This window comes from Papaver somniferum, chromosome 9 (genome assembly GCF_003573695.1).
Source record: "Papaver somniferum cultivar HN1 chromosome 9, ASM357369v1, whole genome shotgun sequence".
NCBI classification, from domain to species: domain Eukaryota; kingdom Viridiplantae; phylum Streptophyta; class Magnoliopsida; order Ranunculales; family Papaveraceae; genus Papaver; species Papaver somniferum.
The window spans coordinates 203782453-203805073 of NC_039366.1; the positions used below are offsets into that span (position 1 = coordinate 203782453).

Sequence of the window (22621 nt, forward strand, 5' to 3'; positions counted from 1 at the left end):
GATTCATTGCTGGATAATGAGTGACATCTCTCGGGTGATGGCCCAACGTGTGTATCAGAAAAGCCCAATAAATTTATGGATTTACTTGCTATGAAACAGAGAGGCAGTGCCTCATAAAATCACGATTAATTGTAATTTTTGAGAGAAACAAGAATTCAAATGATGTCTTACAACTAAATCCCAACTAGACCACATTGTTTCCTCCTCGAATGATTTATTCCGAGCCATTTTTTGGAACCATGATTTTTTTAGGGGACCATGACCATGATTTTTTTTTAGAAATAAACCAAAGCCACCCCTTATCCAAACATTTCTGATAATATAAAAATGTTGGAAATAATATTAGGTCCTAAGAATAATATATTACAGATAGTCTAATCCATTTGATCCAGTCAAATGTCTGTTTAATCCTATTTAATAAAATAAATTATAGTTTGGTCATACAAATTATTATTTGGTCATAGGGTGAACAATACCCACACGGGATGATGTCATCAATGATGTCACATTCTTTTAATAGTGGCAAAAATACTTTTTCTTTTCTTTTTTTCTCACTTTTAATAAAAATAAATAATTAAAAACTTAAAACTTAAATATCTTATGAACCATATGTTCAAAAATGATAAATTTTATATATCCCGAAATCCCTCAACGATAGCTTTCCAACGAGTACCATTGTCGCTATGTTTCAGAACTTTTAATTTTTAACTTATTTTTTAGTTATAAAATGAACTATATACGAGTTCATTCAAAAAAAAAAACAGACTTCATTTCAGAAATGACAAGTCCATATAAAAACCTAATAAAATAGATTCATTTCAGAAATGAAATCCATATAAAAACCTAAAAAATACAGACTTCATTGCAGAAATGAAGTCCATATAGAAACATACTTCATTCCAGAAATGAAGTCTATATAAAAACCTAAAAAACAAACTTCTTTCCAGAAATGAAATCCATATAAAAATCTAAAAAAAACAGACTTCATTCCAGAAATGAAGTCCATATAAAAACATTAAAAAACAGACTTCATTTCTGGAATGAAGTCCATATAAAACCGACTTCATTTCTACTTCATTTTATAGCTAAAAAATAAGGTAAAAATTAAAAGATCTGAAACATAGCGACAATGGTACTCGTTGGAAAGTTATCGTCGAGGGCTTTCCAAATATATAAAATTTATCATTTTTGGACATATGGTTAAAAATATATTTAAGTTTTTATTCATTTATTTTTATTAAGAGAGAAACAAAGATTTAAGAGAGAGAAAGGTAACTTAGATATTTTAATATTTTTAAATAATTATGGACCAAATATAAAATGCGTTTGAACAAAGGACTAAATAAACATGGTTCCACCTAAAAAAGGACCAAACGATAATCCTCCCTATAAAAATTATCTTTTATATTAATTTAATTATTTATTCTTTTAATTAATTATTTATTTTTTTAATATTTTTTAAATTTTAGTTAATTTTTAATTTTTTCATTAGGTTTCAGTATTAATCATCAAAATAGATTTGAGTATAAATTATCAAAACTGAGTAGTAAATGTCACAAAATCCATTACTCTTCATTCGTTTTTTTGATTTTTCAGAATGCCGAGAGAATTGGATAAGTCTTGGATGTTCGAAAATAATAGATTTGGTAAAGTATACAGAGATGGGGTGAAAATTTTCATTCAATATGCATCTACATATGGTCTTTAGAAAACGCATTGGCCTTGCCCATGTTCTAGATGTTTAAATGGGGATCATCTCAGTATTAAGAAAGTGGAACATCATTTGTACCTGTATGGTATCGACAAGACGTATGTGACTTGGGTCCTTCATGGTGAGAAGCAGTCGATTAATAATGCGATGAGTATTCCAGTAGAGGATGTGGCTAATGATCAAATTATAGAAGATTCATTTCCATATTTGAGTCCTCTTATTGATGCTGCATTTGAAGTTCATGGAAGGAATGGTGGTGGTGTTTGCATAGATGATGTGAATGGGGTACAAGATGGTGATGAAGATCCATTTGAGTTTGAACCAGATGCACAAAAGAGACATGAAAAGTACAAAAAATTGGCTGAACAGAAGTTGTATCCCACTTGTGAAGCTGGAAATGATTAAAAAGAAAAAAAAAAAACGGTTTGGAATATTAGGTAATTGTGTGACCTAATTGCTGGAAATGATAAAAGGGTGGATACTGGAAGAAAATACGTTACCCAGTAAATACACGGAGATGAAGTTGATTATGATAGGTCTGGGTATGAAATGTAAGGCTATTCATGCATGCCCAAACCATTGTATTTTGTATTATAAAGAGCATGAAAATGCAACAAGTTGTCCGCAATGTAAATCACCAAGATTCAAAGTCAAACAAGGGAAATTTGGACCAAAGCAGACGAAAGAACCTTTCCTGGTGCTGAGACACTTTCGCGTTGGTGAAAGACTTAAGAGAAGTAAATAAATGTTGTTTGGATAATAATATCGTTTATGTTATTTTTAGGGAGTTTTGTGACACCCTCTTACCCGTCTTAGGTTCTACTGGTAAGGAGGTCACAGTGGATGAGGTAGAAACACAAACAAAGTTTATTCCATGGTTGGTTGAAAAGGTATGGCTGATATGCATTTTTTTTACATTATGTTTATATGGAAACCTTATATGGAAAACTGGAATACGGGTCGTATAGCTAAAGTTTGGTTGACTTGTTATTTTCATTTTGTATAGCTAGTGAAAGAGAAAAAAACAGATTCGGTTTTGTGGAGATTGGCGCAAGGTCCTGTTGGAGCAACAGAGTTTATAAAATATCGCGTAAATGGTTTTATGTTTTCTCCTAGATTTATGAAGAAGACCATGATACTCAAGATAGTGATGTCTGCGTAGAGGCATACATCTCCTGAAACTCACCTTTCAAAGTGGTATGGAGTGATTAACCAAATCTTAGAATTAGATTATACTACTTTTCATGAGACTGTGTTCTACTGTGACTGGGTGAAGGTAGGAAGTGGAATCAAAATTTGTCCAGATTCCAACTTGGTTTTGGTAAAGTTGAACAGTATGAGAAGTTCCAGTAAAATGTATGACGAACCAGCAATTCTAGTTGAAGAGGCTATCCAGGTTTTTAACTCCAAAGGTTTGAAAAGCTTTGATCAGTGGGTTGTTATTCCTTCACCAAAGGGACTAACGATAAAGGTAGACGATCTTAAAAAGCCTAGTCCCGGCAGCTTTCAAGACGTTCTTGTCGATGAACCTCATTTGGCTTGTTTGCTTAATGTTTATGGTGCCAAGAGACCAAGAATGGTGCCAAGAAGACGAGAATAACTACATTGTAATTGTCTTAACCAAAATTGTAACTAGTTTTATACATTCAGAATTCAGTAAATACACTTGTTTGATTAAATAAATTTGCTTGTAAGCTTATTCTAAGTTTGGTTTTGTTTTTGGAAATCTCTTTAGTTTTTCATTAAATAAGTTTGCTTACTTGATAAAATCTCTTTAATGGAAATTTTGGAAGAGTTAAGACGTTATAATTATGTAAAAATATAGGTTTCATTGGCTTTAAACAAGTTTGAAAACTATTATTTAGTCTAGATAAGTACATTTCAATCTGATATCGTCTTCAAGACCAAGTTTATCTGTTGTTCTCCAACGAAATATCCGAAGCTTATAAGAAAATCAGATTCGAGTCTCAGAAACTGATGAGGAACTCGAAATCTGCCGATTTTGTGCACTTGCTTCTATTTCTTTGTTCTTGTGTTAAATATGGATTCCCGATTATAATTTAGACCGACCTTGTTATCCGACACCTAAATCTATTTGGTATAGACAAGTACATTTCAATCTGATATCGTCTTCAAGACCAAGTTTATGTGTTTTTATCCAACGAAATATCCGGAGCTTATAAGAAAATCGGATTCGAGTCTCAGAAACTGATGAGGAACTCGAAATCTGCCGATTTTGTGAACTTGCTTCTATTTCTTTATTCTCGTGCTAAATATGGATTCCCGATTATAATTTAGACCAACCTTTTATCCGACACCTAAATCTATTTGGTATAGACAAGTACATTTCAATCTGATATCGTCTTCAAGACCAAGTTTATGTGTTGTTATCTAACGAAATATCCGGAGCTTATAAGAAAATCGGATTCGAGTCTCAGAAACTGATGAGGGACTCGAAATCTGCCGATTTTGTGCACTTGCTTCTATTTCTTTATTCTAGTGCTAAATATGGATTCCCGATTATAATTTAGACCGACCTTGTTATCCGACACCTAAATCTATTTGGTATAGACAAGTACATTTCAATCTGATATCGTCTTCAAGACCAAGTTTATGTGTTGTTATCCAACGAAATATCCGGAGCTTATAAGAAAATCGGGTTCGATTCTCAGAAACTGATGAGGAACTCAAAATCTGCCGATTTTGTGCACTTGTTTCTATTTTTTTATTCTCGTGCTAAATATGGATTCCCGATTATAATTTAGACCGACCTTGTTATCCGACACCTAAATCTATTTGGTATAGACAAGTACATTTCAATCTGATATCGTCTTCAAGACCAAGTTTATGTGTTGTTATCCAACGAAATATCCGAAGCTTATAAGAAAATCGGATTCGAGTCTCAGAAACTGATGAGGAACTCGAAATCTGCCGATTTTGTGCACTTGCTTCTATTTCTTTAGTCTCGTGCTAAATATGGATTCCCGATTATAATTTAGACCGACCTTGTTATCCGACGAAATATCCTAATCTTGTTTGCTTAATTTTGAATCGTGCGATCCGTATGAAGAGAATACCTTGATTTTTAACCCTCCATGGATCCGTATGAGCTAAACCAAAGGATTATTGACCATCGATTAGGGGTAATAAAGATAAACGGTTCTGATTTTATTAACGTGGCTAAAGTTTCAACCACATATTTCTCACAGTCGCTGTATCTCTTAATCTGGTTAGTTTTAGTTCAATATCAATTTCGATTATCAGTTTCAATGTTTTATATTATCAATTTCTGGTACTAGGGTTTCATGAAAACTGGTTTTGGGTTTTGATTTAGGATTTTATATTATCAATTTTTGGTACTGATTTTTCTCTAATTCTCCTTCTTAGGGTTAGTTTGGAAGTCCATTTGGGGGAGTCGTTGTGCTCAAAGGTTTGTGAATCTACCTCTGAATCTCTTGCTAGTTTTTGATTTTGTGATTTTTTACTTTTTTTCCCTTTTTAATACAACTTGTTTTCTGTGTGATTTGCAATAGGATCTTTGATAAGGGGTTTTATACTTTCTGACCTTGGTTAGAGTGATTGTCTATCCTTCTATGGTTAACTAGAACTTCGTAAATATTTATTGGAAATAAGGCTATGATATTCAACATGGTGTATCCTATCTGAATGTGTTTTTAGCCATTATTCCATTCTTTACACTCATGTTAGAGATAAGTCAAATATGTATTCACCTTATTTGCTTCAATTTTGTTTACTTGTATGTTTTTTTTTTTGAGCGTTTTGTATTTATACATTAAGATTCTGTATATTGTATACACATCTTAAATGGACAGAGGTAGATAAGATTTAGTTCATTTTTCGTATACTGATAACCATTATATGATGCATATAGTTTAAGAAATTGAATTGTTACCCTGTTTTTCGTATGTACAATACTTGCTTCAGTTTTTATTTGAATTTAGGAGTATTACATACAAGTATTTGACATATTTTCTGCAAAAGGAAACAACCTTATAGTCTACGAGCATATGGTTCTTATAGTTTTCTTTTGTATCGATGCAGATGGAAACCGTTGAAGCGTACGTTTCTTCATCTCAAACTAGTGAATCTGCTTATACTTCTTCAACTACTCAAGATAATGTTGCTGTTAAGCCAAAGTTGATGGTAAATGTAGATGAGTTTGGGCTACTTGTTGGTGAAAATGTAGACAAATTAGCTACTCGGGCTGGCAAACTTGTCCGAGTATATTTTCCGGTGAAATACTTGAGTTGGACAAAGGTTCCAGATAACTACAAAGATGATGTGTAGTTTAAGTTAACGGTATTTAGTCTAAACATGTTGTTCTTCTATTCCGGTTGTTTAGAGTTACTTTAATGGTTGGATAGCTTCTTGAGTCCTCTTGATTTGCTGACTTGAAAGTTGTTTATTTCAGCAAGAATTCGAATTCAATGTGCCAAATCATTTGGCCAAGCCAAGTGTTATGCGGTCTCTTCCAAAAAAGTTTAGGAAATTTAAATATGATTTAAGAAATGGTCCTCTCCTAGGCAAAGTCACCATGCAAGAGAAGTTAGATGCATGTCCTGATGATTATGACACTAACTGGTGGAAAGTTTTTGTTGAGAATGAAAGCAAACCTGGTGTTAAGGAAAAACATGAAAAATATGCAGAAAACCAAAAGAAGAGGACCTTACATCACACATGTGGTCGAGAGTCGTATGCAAATAAAATCCACAAGCTCGTAAGTACATCATATATTCCATTTTGCACTAGTTTAATATCAATTTTTTTATACTTACCCATATAATGTATGTACAGGCTAAAAAGGAAGGTTTAGTAGTGGAGGCTGCACGAGGGCTTGCTTGGATGGATGGACATGTTGGAAAAGATGGAACAATCAATATTTCAGCTGTCGAGAAATACGTGAGTATAGTTCGTTCTTGAATGAAATTGTTAGTTCACCTGTTGCATGCTTGTTTACTTCTGAAATTAATACATGTTATTTAATGTATGTTAAAAGGAACAAGTAAAGGCCGCTAGAGCTAAGAGGAAGGAGCTAATCGATGCAGGATTGATATCCGCTTTAGACTTTCAGAACGATGAAATTGTAGAAGTTTTTGGACCTGACAATCGCATAACTGGTTTGTTGGGCTATTCTCCACTTCTGTCAAAAAAGCAAGCCTTATATGCTAGTGTTGCAACTGCAGTTATGGCAGCAAAAACAACCCCAACCAGTAATGCACCAAGGACCGATCATATGGACGAGGCCCTACTGCAAAAACATACTGAACTGATCACCAATGTGAACTTTCATTTACTAGTTCTGTTTTTATTTTTTATATCTTAATGCTCATAATACATCAGTCAACAAGGATAAGTTCATTAGTTAGTTGCAACTATATCTTTACCCATGATAACGTTTGCAGGGTACTTATCAAACACTACACATTTCAAAATTTATGTTTTGGTGGATGCTTTTGAAGAAACATATAGTACTGTGACGTCCCTTTTCTTTCCTTCCTTGGGATATCCTTTTGATATATATGCAAGATTGAAACATAATTTATTTTTTTTTGTGGCCTCAATTTCCAAGTGAATAATGCAAGCTGGCTTGAGTTTCTTTTAGATTAATAGATCCACGAAACCAAAATTAGATTTATTTTGAAGCATTACAAAAAAACTATATGGAAGTTGGAGTCGCCTCTTCTACTTTTGCACGTACTTCAACTTTAACGGGGATGCTTTCTTATTTAAGGGATTTATTGCCTTGTAAAGAGATTTTATTTTTTTGAGTTGTTATCAATGTATTTCTTGTTTATGTTCGTACCTGATAATGATGAGTCTTGTTTAGTTATCTATTTTTCATTATCCAATACATGTTTATGTTCGTACCAGTCATATAAAGTTAATATTACAACTTTATTTACATTAATCTCTTGTCTCTTATCTGTTGGAGATGAACACATAAGCAACTAATTGTTTTATTTGTTAGGTTGTGATGCAAGTTATGGCAAAGCAGCAACAAAACCAACATTCTGCTGGCCACAACGATATTAAATTTCCTGATCGCAACAGAAACCCAGGTACTGTTGGTATGGAAAATCCTAATGGAAATCAGTTGGTGCTTCTTTACAAGAGAAAAAGGGAAACTGTTGCCACAGGTCATGTTATGTATGGGACAGAAGGAGAGTACTGTCATGGAGTCTTGTTGTATGAAGATGAGAGGAAGGTGTGTCTTGAGACGACTGAGGATGGTAATTGTCCTGTACCTGACAGTCCTCAAGGTGATGATTGCTATTATTTGAAACAGTTTGTTGCAAAAGAATGGGTAGTTTGGCATGTGTCGCGTATGGATTTTGTGGAGTCTGGTTGTGAATGAGAAATTTTAGAGTTACTACTTTTTGTGCAATGGAGGCGTATGGAGTCTGGTTGTGAATGAAAACTTCTTGAGTTACTACTTTTTGTGCAGTGGAGGCGTATGGAATCTGGTTGTGAATGAAAACTTCTTGAGTTACTACTTTTTGAGCAATGGAGGCGCTGGTTGTGAATGAAAACTTCTTGAGTTACTACATTTTTGTGCAGTGGAGACATATCTTGCATTTTGCTTTGAGGAGCACACGGAAACTTCTTGACTTACACTTTTTGTGATGTTTTGCATAATTACTTTTGTATGAAGTCACTTTGTGCTCCTTGTATGTAATGGATATGATTTCATAATATATATTGTATATTTCCTGTGTTCAATCCTTTTACTTTTGTGATTTTAATTTTTTATGGATGATATGTAAATTAAAAAGCAATTTTATGGGTACCAGAAACTTTCAGGTCCGTCGACCGGTAACTGTTAAACCCGGTGACCGGAAATGGCAGGTCTGGTGATCGAAAATGACAGGTCCAACTGCCGGAAAATATTTTCCGGTAGTCAGATCTGACACACTTTTCCAGGAACCAAAAGACATATGTCATCTGTTTAGTGGTCATCTTAATAGTAATAGAAATAGTTAGCAATGGTTATAACCTGATATGTACCTTACAAAGTAAATATGAAGTGTAAAATATAAATAGTTAGCATAAATATTGTAATGAAATCAAAGAGTTAGCATGAATAGTTAGCATAAATGTTCTAATGGATTTTAAGAGTTAGCCAAAATTCTCATACTTTATATAACATCCTATATATAATTATTTACTTTAGTTAGGGAAATTAGATTATATTTTGCGTTATTGCCTAATGAAAGGTTCAAAAAAAAAAATCTTCAGAATAATTCAAAGACGACATAAAATCTTCAGTTTGAAGTCAAAATCATGAACTTTCCTTCAATATTCAAATTCTGTTACCTCCAGTTTAGGAGAATAATTAGTGTCCCGTTCCAAAGTCAATGTCAGCTTTTCACCATATATTTTTGTTAATAAAACTGTCGGGATATCATCAAACTCTCCCTTAACAGCAATCCTGAAAAAATGCACCTTACTGGACATGTTAATGGACAGAGTCTCAACTGAGATTGATCTCGAACCCCTTAACTCATTGTCGATCATTGCAAAAGTATCTGAATTCTACCATAACCTCTTATTTATATCCATTTAACCGCATTATAATAACCTCCTACTGGGTAAATTTAGTGTAACATTCCACTTCCATGATTTTACCGTAGCAGAATTTTGACTTTGCATCGTACTCTCTTTGCATTGATCCTTCTCCTTAGAGTTACAAGTTGGTGTAGTTTCCATCTACAGATCGTAATGATGAGGCCATTGATTTCCCATATAGTTGGTGTCCATAATAATATCCGTTCCTCCTCTTCCAATGTGAATTTAGTCGTAAGCTTGTTCATTTCCTCAAAAAAAAAAAAAATCTTCTTGACTGAAGTTTCTTTTTATTGAGTATTAGAGAATATATTATCCTGTTTTCCTTATTTTCATCAAGGAGAATATTTCCGGTAATAACTATTGTAATGAGGAGATTATCTCCGCCATAACTTTTGTATTCCCGAAAGAGATACTATTATTTTATATAATAAGAACCATTGTGAACGAAAATCACTAAGGAAATTATCATCAAAATCCAAGATGGTATCAGCCCCCTACGATCCTATCTTCTCAAAACCATTAAAATCAATGGCAATGGAACTACTGCAACTCACAGATATTGCTGAGGCATATAGTTCTATGCATCTACAACAACCCGATGATGCTTTCTACATGGATACTGGTGCTACCTCGCATCTAGTATTGTATGGTCTATCTTAGTTGGAAATGGAAATATCATTCCAGTTACCGCTAGTGGTACTAAGATCATCAACCTCCCTTCTCGCACTCTTTAACTTAAAAATACTCTTGTTGTTCCCGATATTATCAAAAACTTAGTTTCTGTTCGTAAGTTCACCACTGATAATCGTGTATCTGTTGAGTTTGATCCGTCTGGATTTTCTGTGAAAGATCTGAGTTCGAGGAGGATTATCCTTCGGTGTAATAGTTCCGGGGAGCTCTACCCTATCACCAACTCTGTCGTACCAGCTCAAAAATCGTCCTAGTCTTCCCCCATATCTCTTGTTGTTTGCTCGCCAGATATTTGGCATACTCGTCTTGGCCATCATGGCAAAGATACTTTAGATGTTTTACGTACCAAAAATTCTATTCATTGAAATAAGAATCAGTCTTCTAAACTTTTATATTCATGTCAAGTCAGTAAACATTTTAGATTACCATTTTATGAATCAAATTCCGTTACTTTTGCGCCATTTGATATCATTCACAGTAATTTATGGACCTCTCCTTTAAACATAGAGACCAGTTTCCGTTATTATCTTATATTATTGGATGATTTTACCAACTATCTTTGGGTTTATCCACTAAAGTTTAAATCCCAAGTTTATGAATAATTCATGGAATTTCGTTCATTTGTTCAAACTCAATTTGAACGTCAAATTAAATGTTTTCAATGCGACATGGGCCGTGAATTTGACAATTCTTCCTTCCACACTTTTTCTCGTAATAATGGCCTTGTTTTTCGTTTCTCTTGCCCTCAAACTTCCTCTCAAAATGGCAAGGCCGAACGCATGATTCGTCGTGTCAATGTCATCATTCGCACCCTTATGTCTCACGCTTCCGTTCCCCCTAAATATTGGGTTTACTCTCTTTATATGGTTATTTATCTCCATAACATTCTACCCACCAAAGTCCTCCGTCATAACTCAGCGGTATCTATTCTTTATCAACGCCAACCAACGTATGACCATCTCCGTACTTTTGGTTGTTTTTGCTATCCAAATCTCTCATCCACAACTCCTCATAAACTTTTTCCTCGTTCCACTAGATGTGTCTTTCTTGGCTTTCCTCCAAACCACCGTGGTTACCGCTTCCTTGATCTCTCCACAAACAAAATTATTCTTTCTCATCATGTAACTTTTGATGAAAGAGTTTTTCCTTTCAACAGTCCTCCTACAAACGTCCCCTCTAATACAGAGTATTCTCCCTCACCAATAAATCCTTTTTATACTCTCTCCTACCCGTCTGCCTCTTCTTCCCCCATTAAAAACCAACCTACAGTTTTACCGCCTACAAAATCTCCTACCCAATACATTCCCCATCGCCGGAGTTGTCCCCTATCTGTCACAACGTCAATTTATCACACTGAATCAACTTCTCGCCATGTTGTGCGTCCTTCTCCAACTGAGTCAGTTCCACCACCTATGTCGTGTCCATCACCTACTGTCTCAGTTTCATCACCTGCTCCATCTGCTCCCTCCCGACCTACCACACGTGCCTCCCGCGGCATTTTTCGTCCAATCAACCGTCTTAATCTGCATGTCCAGACCCTACGTCATATTTCTCCAATCCCTCGTTCCCACCTATATGCTCTTAGGGACATTAACTGGAATGCTGCCATGAAAGATGAGTACATGCTATGTTGAAAACTAATACGTGGGAACTGGTACCACGACCACGTGATGCTCATGTCATTCCTCCATGTGGCTTTTTGATAGACACATTTTTGTGTCTAATTTGATCTCAATACTATATATTGTTGGCATTCGATTTTGTACTAATTTTGTTATTTTATGTATTTGTAGGTATTTTTTGGAAATAAATATTTTTGGAAAATTCGGCTCGAAAAGTTGATTTTGGCACCCGGAGGACACGTGTTATTCGGACTCCCAAGTTTGGATAAGGGGTAACCTAATTACTAAGGGGCACCCCCAGGTCCCCCCCAAGGCATCTGCTATTCGCACCCCAGAACTGGATAGGGGGACACCCTTCTTCAAAATTCAAATTCTGAAAATTGGCGGGAAAATGTTCACAGTTCAGGAGAGATTTCGATCGAGAAAATGAAGGAGTTGTAGGTCGATTCAATGGCTGAAATTTGATAAAGAGATGTGATATAGGTTAAGGAACACATTTTGGGCAGTGGGTTTGATCGGAATTGGCTGGAAAACGCGTGATGATTCACACACCCAAAACAGAGCACGTGTACTGTAACACGAGCAAAAGTGAAGTTCTTGTGTGCATGGAGGAGTTCTACTAGCATTGGACGAGTGCTGAGGCGTGGAGAAGGCAATTGGGAGTGTGCATGAAGCAAGAGTACGTAAGAATCTTCTATTTTTGGCAATTATTCCCTATTTTTGGACAGCGGCAATAATGAAGATTATCTCGAGTTATGGCGAGATTAAACGCACCTGTTGGGTATAAAAGGACCCCTTGGGTTTAGTAGAGAGGCTGTCGAGAGTTGGGAGGAGGGGAGAGAAGGCTGCAGAGGGAGAATCACCATTTTTCTCTGCTTCTGCTGCTGCCATTGATGAAGAGGAAGAACACGAAGAACAGACGGCCAAAGACAGTCGTTCCCCAACAGTGACAACGACCGGTCTCTGTGGGTCGTAGTCAGCTACGCAGACAACAGCAGCACTCTTTTATCGTTCTTTGTAACTGTGTTCAGTAACGCTTATAAGCGTTGCAGTTTACCGATTTTCACCCTTTTCTCCATTTTCTCTTCATTGTAAACACCAATTGAGCTTAATAAAATATTTTGAGAGGTATGTCACTATGATGAGCTAAACCCAAGCACTGGGACGACGGAGAAAGCCTTAATTCATCCATGTGGTAATTTAATTAATTCTTTTATTTACTTTTTGCACTAATTTTAATTGAATTAAGATTTTAAATTAATTACTTGTGATTTTATTTGATGGAGTATGCTTGGTCCTAGGGATTTTTGATGCGCCATGCTCATAAAATACAACTAATATTTTATAAAATCTACTTTGGCAAAGAATAGAGTTAATACTCATTTTGTTTTGAATTATAATTGCCTAGAATTAATTTCTGAACCATTTAAGAAATGAATTTGGCCGAATCCTGAGCCCCAATAACTCTCTACCAATTTGTCAATATTTTTATATATATTTATTTTCTAAAAATATTATCCTTCACAAATCCGAGAGTTTGAACCTCATTACTACAACCCATCAAAAAAAATCATAATCATTTTGGCGCCGCCGACGCGGATTTGTGCTTAGGTAGAATTTTTTTTTTAGGTTTATTATTTTTGTTTTAGAATTGTTTGTTCCTTTTTACGTTTCTTTTTGTCTTTATTTTGCAGGTTCAAAGTGAAAACTAAGGACTTGGAGAGGAAAAAGCTTAAAGCGGGAAAAGAGAAGAAAAAAAAAAGGGACAATTTTAGGATTTAATTTTTAATTTTTAATTTTTAATTTTTTTAGAGTGTGTGAGGAAAACTGTAATTTTTTTTTTATTTATTTTGGACTTTGGACTTTAAACAATTGGACTTTATTTTTTTTAACCCTACGGAAGGGTATTATTATTAAAAAAAAAAAATAAAAAATAAAAAAATAATTATATAAACTGTGTGCAGGGAAGGACGACGATTACTATATCGTCTCGGCCCCTCGGGTTCGCACACGACATAGGAGTCGTGGCCCGAGTCGACGACAACGGTTCATCGCCCGTCTGGTACGGGAGGTAAGTCCAATCGAAACACCCGCGAATCTCCTGCAAGCGGGTTACTGTCTGCCTTAAGGTGATAATTGTTTGAGGAAGAACCAGACTGTCTTTATTTTCCTAGTTAAAAGGGCAAGGCCTGGCCTAAACAAGATAAGGGTTCGGATTTCATCACCGCTCCCTTCTTGCCCGCCTTAGGAAAACGAAACCTAACGCGAACCCAAGCTTAAAATTTGGAATAGAACGAGACCGATAGGGTAACGAGCTTAATAGGAAACTCGTTCGAAAAATATTGATTGCTCTTTAAGTACACTCCAAATTTCATGATGGTTTCTGTGAGTTGAATGCGTGACTGCGCCGCCTTGTGATAGCGGTGTGGCCTTGGGTATCAAAGCTCTACTGAGCTTCCCTCGCCTCAATTCAACTTACTTTGAATTGGATTGATTCCAGAGGGGTTTGCTCAAATTGCAACGAATTCCCTTTCGAAAGATAGAAGCTGGTCTAGAAACAATCTAAGTGGAGCCATCGTGCTTTTTGTTTGCTAGAAATCTTTAGGTTTGCTTTGGTGGAGTCGAGTCGGCCTTGTTTGTGATTGTATAGAATCCCTTTGTAGTTTATATTTCTTCGGTGATGAATCCTTTTGAGGAGACGCCACCTGCGATGACGTTGCGAGAATATATGTCTAGAAATTCTCGTTATCAAGAGACGTCTTTGGAAATGACTCTTGGTGAATATATGCGTGGGCAGCGATATATGGATACTCCAACTTTTATTGAGGAATCACCTCTAACGATCTATGAGAAATATTATAAACATAGACCATGTAGTTTGGAACAAAGATTGAGAATTCTTGAATTTCAAAAATTGTATCATGATGATGAGGATAGTGATGATGAAGAATCTGAAATATGTAGGCAGAGTAATCAGGAATTTGTTTCTCCAATTGAGCCTTATAATGATAATGTTATTTCTAGTTCAAATCCAAATAATTTTAATAATTATTCACCTATTCAAAAGGACGAGGATTTGACTAGAGATACCACAGTTTTAGACGAGGATTACGAAGCCGATAATGGTCTAGAGGAACGAGTTTATTCTGAGAATATTGTTTTAGAGTCTAGCGATTTAGAAACATTAGTCTTAGACGAAGAACATGAACTCGTAGAGATTTTAAATATGAGTAAAGATGCACCACCTGATAATAACTTAGAAGAATCAATTGACCATTTTCAAGAATCTAATGATCCAGAAATTAGGGAGATTGTGACTAGTCTAGCTAGAGACACTGAAAACTCTAAGTTTGGGGGTGATTATCACCTTCCTAGTGCCTTACCTTTAACTCTTATAAAGGTCCCTCACTTGGGACTTGACATATGTGCCTCAACCATTTTACAAGATTACCTTCATACTCGTTTTCCCGAACCTAATGATGTCCAGGAAGAAGTTCAGTCGTTAGAAACCCATCCTCTGGTTGATGTGGTTTGCCCAGGCTATGATCCCCAGATTGACTTTGTTTTCCCACCAAATAGTTTTCTTCCAACTGTGGGAACGTTTATATTCCAAATGTGTCGAATATTAAGTTGGAGACTAAACCTAAATGCCTTAGGAAATTAGAATCGATACATTTGCTTAAGAATGACCACTATTCTCACTGTGGTCAATTTTGTAAGTCATATCTGATTGACTTAGAGGATACACAATTATTTAGGTTATTACTTTGTGATTCCAAGTTCTTATTTGAGTTTTTCCAGACTCTAGGACCTAATAATTTGGATCCAACCTATGAAGAAACGCAACCAATGAAAATATTCTATTTAGACCCTTTCATAGAACCTGAACCTGAACCACAATTAGATATCTTAATCAGGAAACTAGGTAAGGGCACGCTAGTCTTGTTCATTTTTTTGGTTCACTAATTTCCTGTTGTCATCTCTTTTTGGTTTTAAAGACCCGCAGTTATTCCGGCTACTGTTATACGGTTCGAGTTGTCTAAACCTTTTCTAAGTCTGGCTGAATACTTTAAACTTAGCACTTCTTGGGAGGTAACCCAATATCATGCAACACGGTAATATCCTTCCTTAACTCTTTTGCTTCAAATGGTAACATTTTCTCCTTATTCATGCTTTTAGTTTCTTTTGAACATTGAGGACAATGTTAGATTTAAGTTTGGGGGTATGGGAGAAACTTTTTAGTTGCAATAAATAAACTCCAGAGCCTAGAAATTTACGCCTATTAAGGATAGCACTAACCAATCTAAGTGGATGGAAACATTTTTGTTTTAGGAGCTGAGGAACCAATCTGACTAGATGGAAACATCTATATAGTCTATTCATAAAAGCACAGAGCTCAGGTGTTAGAATTAACATGATAGTTTCGCCATATCTCGTCGAGTCCTTTTCACTTTCTATTTTTAGTTTTCTTTTATTTCAAGTGATTTGGTGGGGCACACGATTCAAGTTGTTACCTTTGCTAGGGTGAAATAGAGTGACTGAGTTACCTTTCCAAAAAAAAATATTAGACCGGACCAGTTAGACCAATCGGAATAAGTATTAACACTTGGATAGCAATATGCGTGTGTTCTCCCTGTTTCCGTCGCCTAAGCAAGCGTGGAATGCAGGACCCGTGGGAACTATCGTGTAATCTGCTGACAGAAGCATGCCGCTTGGATCAAAAAGATTATTCATGCCGTTAAGTAAAAAAAAATGGTTATTGTTATGTGTAGTCAACTGCTGGTTCCCTTGTATTTGCCAGTTTGTTGATCTAGATTTAAGTTATTGACCAATGGTTCCCTTGTATATGCCAGTGTGTTAATATTAGTCAGACCGGTGTCTCAGTCATTTAGGTTAGGTTCACCTTGGCAGAGGCCTTCAGACAGATATGGGAAACACCGTTCACTTTTCAACCATCTACATTTTTCTTTTTCCATCTTCTTAATCTTTTCATGTGATTAGTCTGACTCCGAGTATGATGTCCATCGTGAAACTATCTTAGTAGAGCTCTGTCACTTATATGAATTTTAGTATGCTTGAGTGCAAACTCGTATACAGCAATTGGAATTTCGCGTCAGGGTACTTCCTCCTGTAATTAATAAGTATGCCAACCAAGGAGGTTCTTTAGTGCTTTCCAAGATTTTTCGTAGATAGCTAGGGTCTGGAGTATTGTCTTTTGTGGGTACACCTCTGATAAACCCACCCGAGATTAACTCGGTTACTTTTCAAGAATAAATTTTGCTCGAGGACTAGCAAATAATAAGTTTGATTTGATAGACACATTTTTGTGTCTAATTTGATCTCAATGCTATATATTGTTGGCACTCGATTTTGTACTAATTTTGTTATTTTATGTATTTGTAGGTATTTTTTGGAAATAAATATTTTTGGAAAATTCGGCTCGAAAAGTTGATTTTGGCACCCGGAGGACACGTGTTATTCGGACTCCCAAGTTTGGATAAGGGGTAACCTAATTACTAAGGGGCACCCCCAGGTCCCCCCCAAGGCATCTGCTATTCGCACCCCAGAACTGGATAGGGGGATACCCTTCTTCAAAATTCAAATTCTGAAAATTGGCGGGAAAATGTTCACAGTTCAGGAGAGATTTCGATCGAGAAAATGAAGGAGTTGTAGGTCGATTCAATGGCTGAAATTTGATAGAGAGATGTGATATAGGTTAAGGAACACATTTTGGGAAGTGGGTTTGATCGGAATTGGCTGGAAAACGCGTGATGATTCACACACCCAAAACAGAGCACGTGTACTGTAACACGAGCAAAAGTGAAGTTCTTGTGTGCATGGAGGAGTTCTAATAGCATTGGACGAGTGCTGAGGCGTGGAGAAGGCAATTGGGAGTGTGCAGGAAGCAAGAGTACGTAAGAACCTTCTATTTTTGGCAATTATTACCTATTTTTGGACAGCGGCAATAATGAAGATTATCTCGAGTTATGGCGAGATTAAACGCACCTGTTGGGTATAAAAGGACCCCTAGGGTTTTGTAGAGAGGCTGTCGAGAGTTGGGAGGAGAGGAGAGAAGGCTGCAGAGGGAGAATCACCATTTTTCTCTGCTGCTGCTGCTGCCATTGATGAAGAGGAAGAACACGAAGAACAGACGGCCAAAGACAGTCGTTCCCCAACAGTGACAACAACCGGTCTCTGTGGGTCGTAGTCAGCTACGCAGACAACAGCAACACTCTTTTATCGTTCTTTGTAACGGTGTTCTGTAACGCTTATAAGCGTTGCAGTTTACCGATTTTCACTCTTTTCTCCATTTTCTCTTCATTGTAAACACCAATTGAGCTTAATAAAATATTTTGAGAGGTATTTCACTATGATGAGCTAAACCCAAGCACTTGGACGACGGAGAAAGCCTTAATTCATCCATGTGGTAATTTAATTAATTCTTTTATTTACTTTTTGCACTAATTTTAATTGAATTAAGATTTTAAATTAGTTACTTGTGATTTTATTTGATGGAGTATGCTTGGTCCTAGGGATTTTTGATGCGCCATGCTCATAAAATACAACTAATATTTTATAAAATCTACTTTGGCAAAGAATAGAGTTAATACTCATTTTGTTTTGAATTATAATTGCCTAGAATTAATTTCTGAACCATTTAAGAAATGAATTTGGCCGAATCCTAAGCCCCAGTAACTCTCTACCAATTTGTCAATATTTGTATATATATTTATTTTATAAAAAAATTATCCTTCACAAATCCGAGAGTTTGAACCTCATTACTACAATCCATCAAAAAAAATCTTAATCACTTTTTCGTCACAAGTATAATGCTGATGGCTCCTTACAGCGACACAAGGCTCGTATAGTTGCTAATGGTAAATCTCAGCAGGTTGAAGTTGACTGTTTTGAAACGTTTAGTCCGGTTGTCAAACCTGCCACTATTCGTATCGTTCTTACCATTCCTACTTCACGCTCTTGGCCCATACATCAACTTGATGTCAAGAATGCGTTCCTTCATGGTGATTTAACCGAGACAGTGTATATGCATCAGCCTTCGGGGTTTGTTGATCCTGCTTACCCTGATTACGTATGTCGACTACGTAGATCTCTTTATGGTATTAAGCAGGCTCCACAAGCATGGTTTAAGAGGTTTTTCAAGTTTACCACTATTTGTGGTTTTCGTGGTAGTGTGTGTGATCCCTCTCTCTTTGTTTATCAATCAGGATCTGAGATGACATATTTATTATTATATGTTGATGATATTATTTTAACTGCTTCTACTGATGCTCTCCTATGCCTCTTCATTGATTTGATGAAAAGAGAATTTGCTATGTATGAACTTGGCTCGTGATATCATTTTTTGGGTATTACTGCTACAAGTTCATTCTCAGGACCATTTTTGTCGCAGTCGTTATATGCTCAGGCCATCATTCTCGTGCCTCCATGACAAAATGCAATCCAGTGGCTAATCCGGCCGACACCAATGCCAAGCTCAGTGCTACCTCTGTCCATGCTCTTACGGATCCCACCTTGTACAGAAGCCTAGCTGGTGCTTTGCAGTACCTCACTTTCACACGACCAGATATATCATATGCAGTCCAGAAGGTATGGTTATTCATGCATGATCCTCGAGAGCCTCACGTGCAGGCCCTTGAGAGGATTATTCGCTATCTTCAGGGCACCATTGACCACTGATTATTTCTCCCTGTCTCCGCTATCTCTGTATTAACAGCATACTCTGATGTTGATTGGGCTGGTTGTCCTGACTCGCGTCGTTCGATTTCTGAATTCCATGTATTTCTTGGCGACAACCTCATTTCCTGGTCCTCAAAACGTCAAGCAACGGTTTCTCGATCCAGTGCAGAAGCAGAATATCGGGGGATAGCAAATGATGTAGCTGAAACAACATGGCTTCGCAACCTTCTTCTAGAGCTTCATCTACCTTTAGGACTTGCTACCATATTGCATTGCGATAATGTAAGTGCGATATATATGTCTGGAGACCCTGTTCAACATCAGCGCACTAAACATGTGGAGATTGACATACACTTTGTTCGTGAACGCGTTCGTATTGATGATATTCATGTCTTACACGTCCCGTCTGAAAACCAGTATGCTGACATCTTCACCAAGGGCCTTCCACGACAGTTATTTGCTCGTTTTCGGACTAGTCTTGGCGTTTGCTACTCCCGCGCTCAGACTAAGGTGGTGTATTAGAGAATATATTATCCTGATTTCCTTATATTCATTAAGGAGAATATCTCTGATAATAACTATTGTAATGAAGAGATTATCTCCACCATAACTTTTGTATTCCCGAAAGGGATATTATTTTATATAATAAGAACCTTTGTGATCGAAAATCGCTAAGGAAATTATCATCAAAATCCAAGATTGAGCCCTGCCAAATTTTTCCATGGATTTATATATGAAACATTGACAATCCCCCATCCTCCTTTTTTACTTGAATGAATCTATAGTGGAGGATATACTTCTTCAGATTGAAATGATCCTACTGCCTCATTTTCTAGCTAGTTCTCTTGTCAAGGAAAACGTATAAAACTTCAGTTAATGTACACCAACATTCTCTGTTGTTCCGGTTGGAAAACATATGCTAAACTTGTTTCTTTCTAGTTAATGTACACCAACATTTCTAGCCTACCTAAATTAAATAATGCTGCAACTTGCAATGGTTCGTTGATGCTATAAACATTTAGTTGGTTATGGACTCATTGGCTCATTGCTACAGCATACGTGTCTGATATCGACCACGTCGTGGTTACAATGTGTTGAAATTAATTTTCCCAACTAACGTGAGACTATTATTCTCAACACGTCCACTCATATGGATCCTTCCTTAGATACTCATATGTGGGTTGTAGCCTTTCTTAACTGCAGAAGCCTACATTATACAATCATCAAGACTAGTCGCAAGAGAAGACTATTGAAGACTAGTCGCAAGTGAAGACTATTGATACTACTTTTCTTCTCAAGTTGTCCCAAGTCACGCAAACAAGACAAAACGAGACAATTCCAAGAGGAATTTTTGATGGACAGAAATGAAGGAAGACAAATCCAATATAATTAGGTTTTTCTTATTTATCACCACACCCTAAATCTTCATGTTTTCCACTCCACTCCACTCATCATAATTTGTACAACTTTTTATTTTTCAGTTCTAGTACTCTTTCTATTTACCATCTAAGTCAAGGCGATTTGACTTCAATTTCCCTTCTCTCGTTTCTCGACTTTACTTAAGTGGATGTTAGGGACGGCCGTTAGTGGATATCCATTATCCGGATTCAGAACCGGGTATATTGGGTCCGGATCCAAGTGAAAGAGTCTATTATTATATGAGTACTACCTCGGCAGTTGTTTATATTTTTCTTCTAGAATATCCATATATCCATCATACGTTCACCTTCCTTACCTTCCTTTATGTGACTCTTAAATTTGATAATTAATAACTAAAAATTAAACTAAAACACAAATATTGGTTTCTTCCGTGACGATGGAAGATTAAAATTTCATGTATATTTATATTGTATTATTACATGAATACAAGGAAGAATTTACATAAAAATAGAAACAAAATATTCACAATGAATACATATAATCCTAGTTTACATAACTAAAAGGCTTAGTATCTTCTTAGGTGTCTTCTTTCCATTCCATGCTATATATGAGAGCCTGTAGTCTTGAATATGAGATATACAGAATTGATTCTCACTGTTTCAATATCTTTGATAATCTTTTAGTCTTTATTAGGATGAAAACTCTTTACAGGTTGGAAATGAAAATTACATGTATGTAACTTTCAATACCCCCTCAAGTTGGAGCGGGCGAAGAGATAGAGACCACGCCCAACTTTAACAATTCTTTAATAAGCTTCAGCTCCCAGTGGTTTAGTAAAAATGTCATCAAGTTGCTGACAGGAAGAAAGAAAAGACGGGATAAGCAAACCAGATTTGATTTTTCACAGACAAAATAATAGTCGATTTCAATGTGTTTCGTGCGCTCGTGAAAGACTGGATTATTTGCAATGTATAATGCTGCTTGATTATCAAAGTAGACGGCCATGGGTTTAGAGTGAGGTATCCCAAGATCACGGAGTAGAAACTTAAGCCATTGAAGTTCCGAGGCTAAGGAGGCAAGTGCTCGATATACAGCTTTGTTTCTTACTTTTCCAAGAGAGTGGACTAGAAGAGGATAAAAACACAAATACATATTCCCCCCAAGCGTCGATCCAAGGATAATGTTCTCCAAGGATTCAGAAAGGATATAGAAACATGGGGATGGGAGAGATGAAAACGTTTCATCAGTTAAATCAAAGACTGCAATATCACAGCTAGGTTTTTTATTTAACCAATGAAGAGCCCTGTTAGCAAATACGCCCGATTCCGAGAATGTATAGGTAACTTTTGGTATGTCTCTCCACCTACTGCCATCACCAAGAGTGTAAACTTGGACGCGTCGATTATCGTTTACATTGTCCCTAATCTTGACAACTTTGTACACATGGGTGGAATGGAAATAACCGAATCCAGTAAACCCATAATATGTCTCGGGAATACGAATAAGTTCACATGTGATGGGATTGGCAATGTACGTACAGTCATCACAGAAAGCTATGTAACATATGTTGGAATCTTGCAACAATTGAAGAAACGTCAGATGTATCAAGCAATAATATAAAGAACAGTATCAAACAACTCTACCACGAACAAATTGATGAGGGCAGAATCACATGTTCAACAAGCTGTCCTTAACACATTAGTTCGCGGGTATACTCTGAAGTAATGCTAAACCCCAACGTGCGAAGATGTGTCCAGGATAAGACTGCCCGATATAACTTGAGTTAGCACAACGCAAGTTACCCACTCTTGAACTCAGCAACAGGGATGGAAGCAAAACGCCGCACAAAATATAAGAAGAAGAAGAAAAGTAGACCTAGAAATAGTCGCTGCTTGTGTGTTTTTTAAAAACAGAATTTCGAGTCATATTTATA

General features: G+C 36.3%; 2 protein-coding genes across 2 annotated transcripts; both read left to right on the forward strand.

Annotated features, from left to right (window-relative positions):
* Positions 1-2120: 2120 nt before the first annotated feature.
* On the forward strand, positions 2121-3381 carry LOC113313683. Its single transcript, XM_026562477.1, has 3 exons — positions 2121-2448; positions 2528-2601; positions 2718-3381. The coding sequence occupies exons 1-3, from the start codon at positions 2175-2177 to the stop codon at positions 2871-2873; spliced, it is 504 nt and encodes a 167-aa protein (XP_026418262.1). The 5' UTR covers positions 2121-2174; the 3' UTR covers positions 2874-3381.
* Positions 3382-5003: 1622 nt separating this feature from the next.
* Positions 5004-8450, forward strand: LOC113313208. The gene is made up of 6 exons (XM_026561947.1): positions 5004-5141; positions 5774-6031; positions 6144-6449; positions 6527-6631; positions 6729-7010; positions 7701-8450. Exons 3-6 carry the CDS (start codon positions 6192-6194, stop codon positions 8085-8087), a joined length of 1032 nt encoding a protein of 343 aa, XP_026417732.1. The 5' UTR covers positions 5004-5141; positions 5774-6031; positions 6144-6191; the 3' UTR covers positions 8088-8450.
* Positions 8451-22621: the final 14171 nt, after the last annotated feature.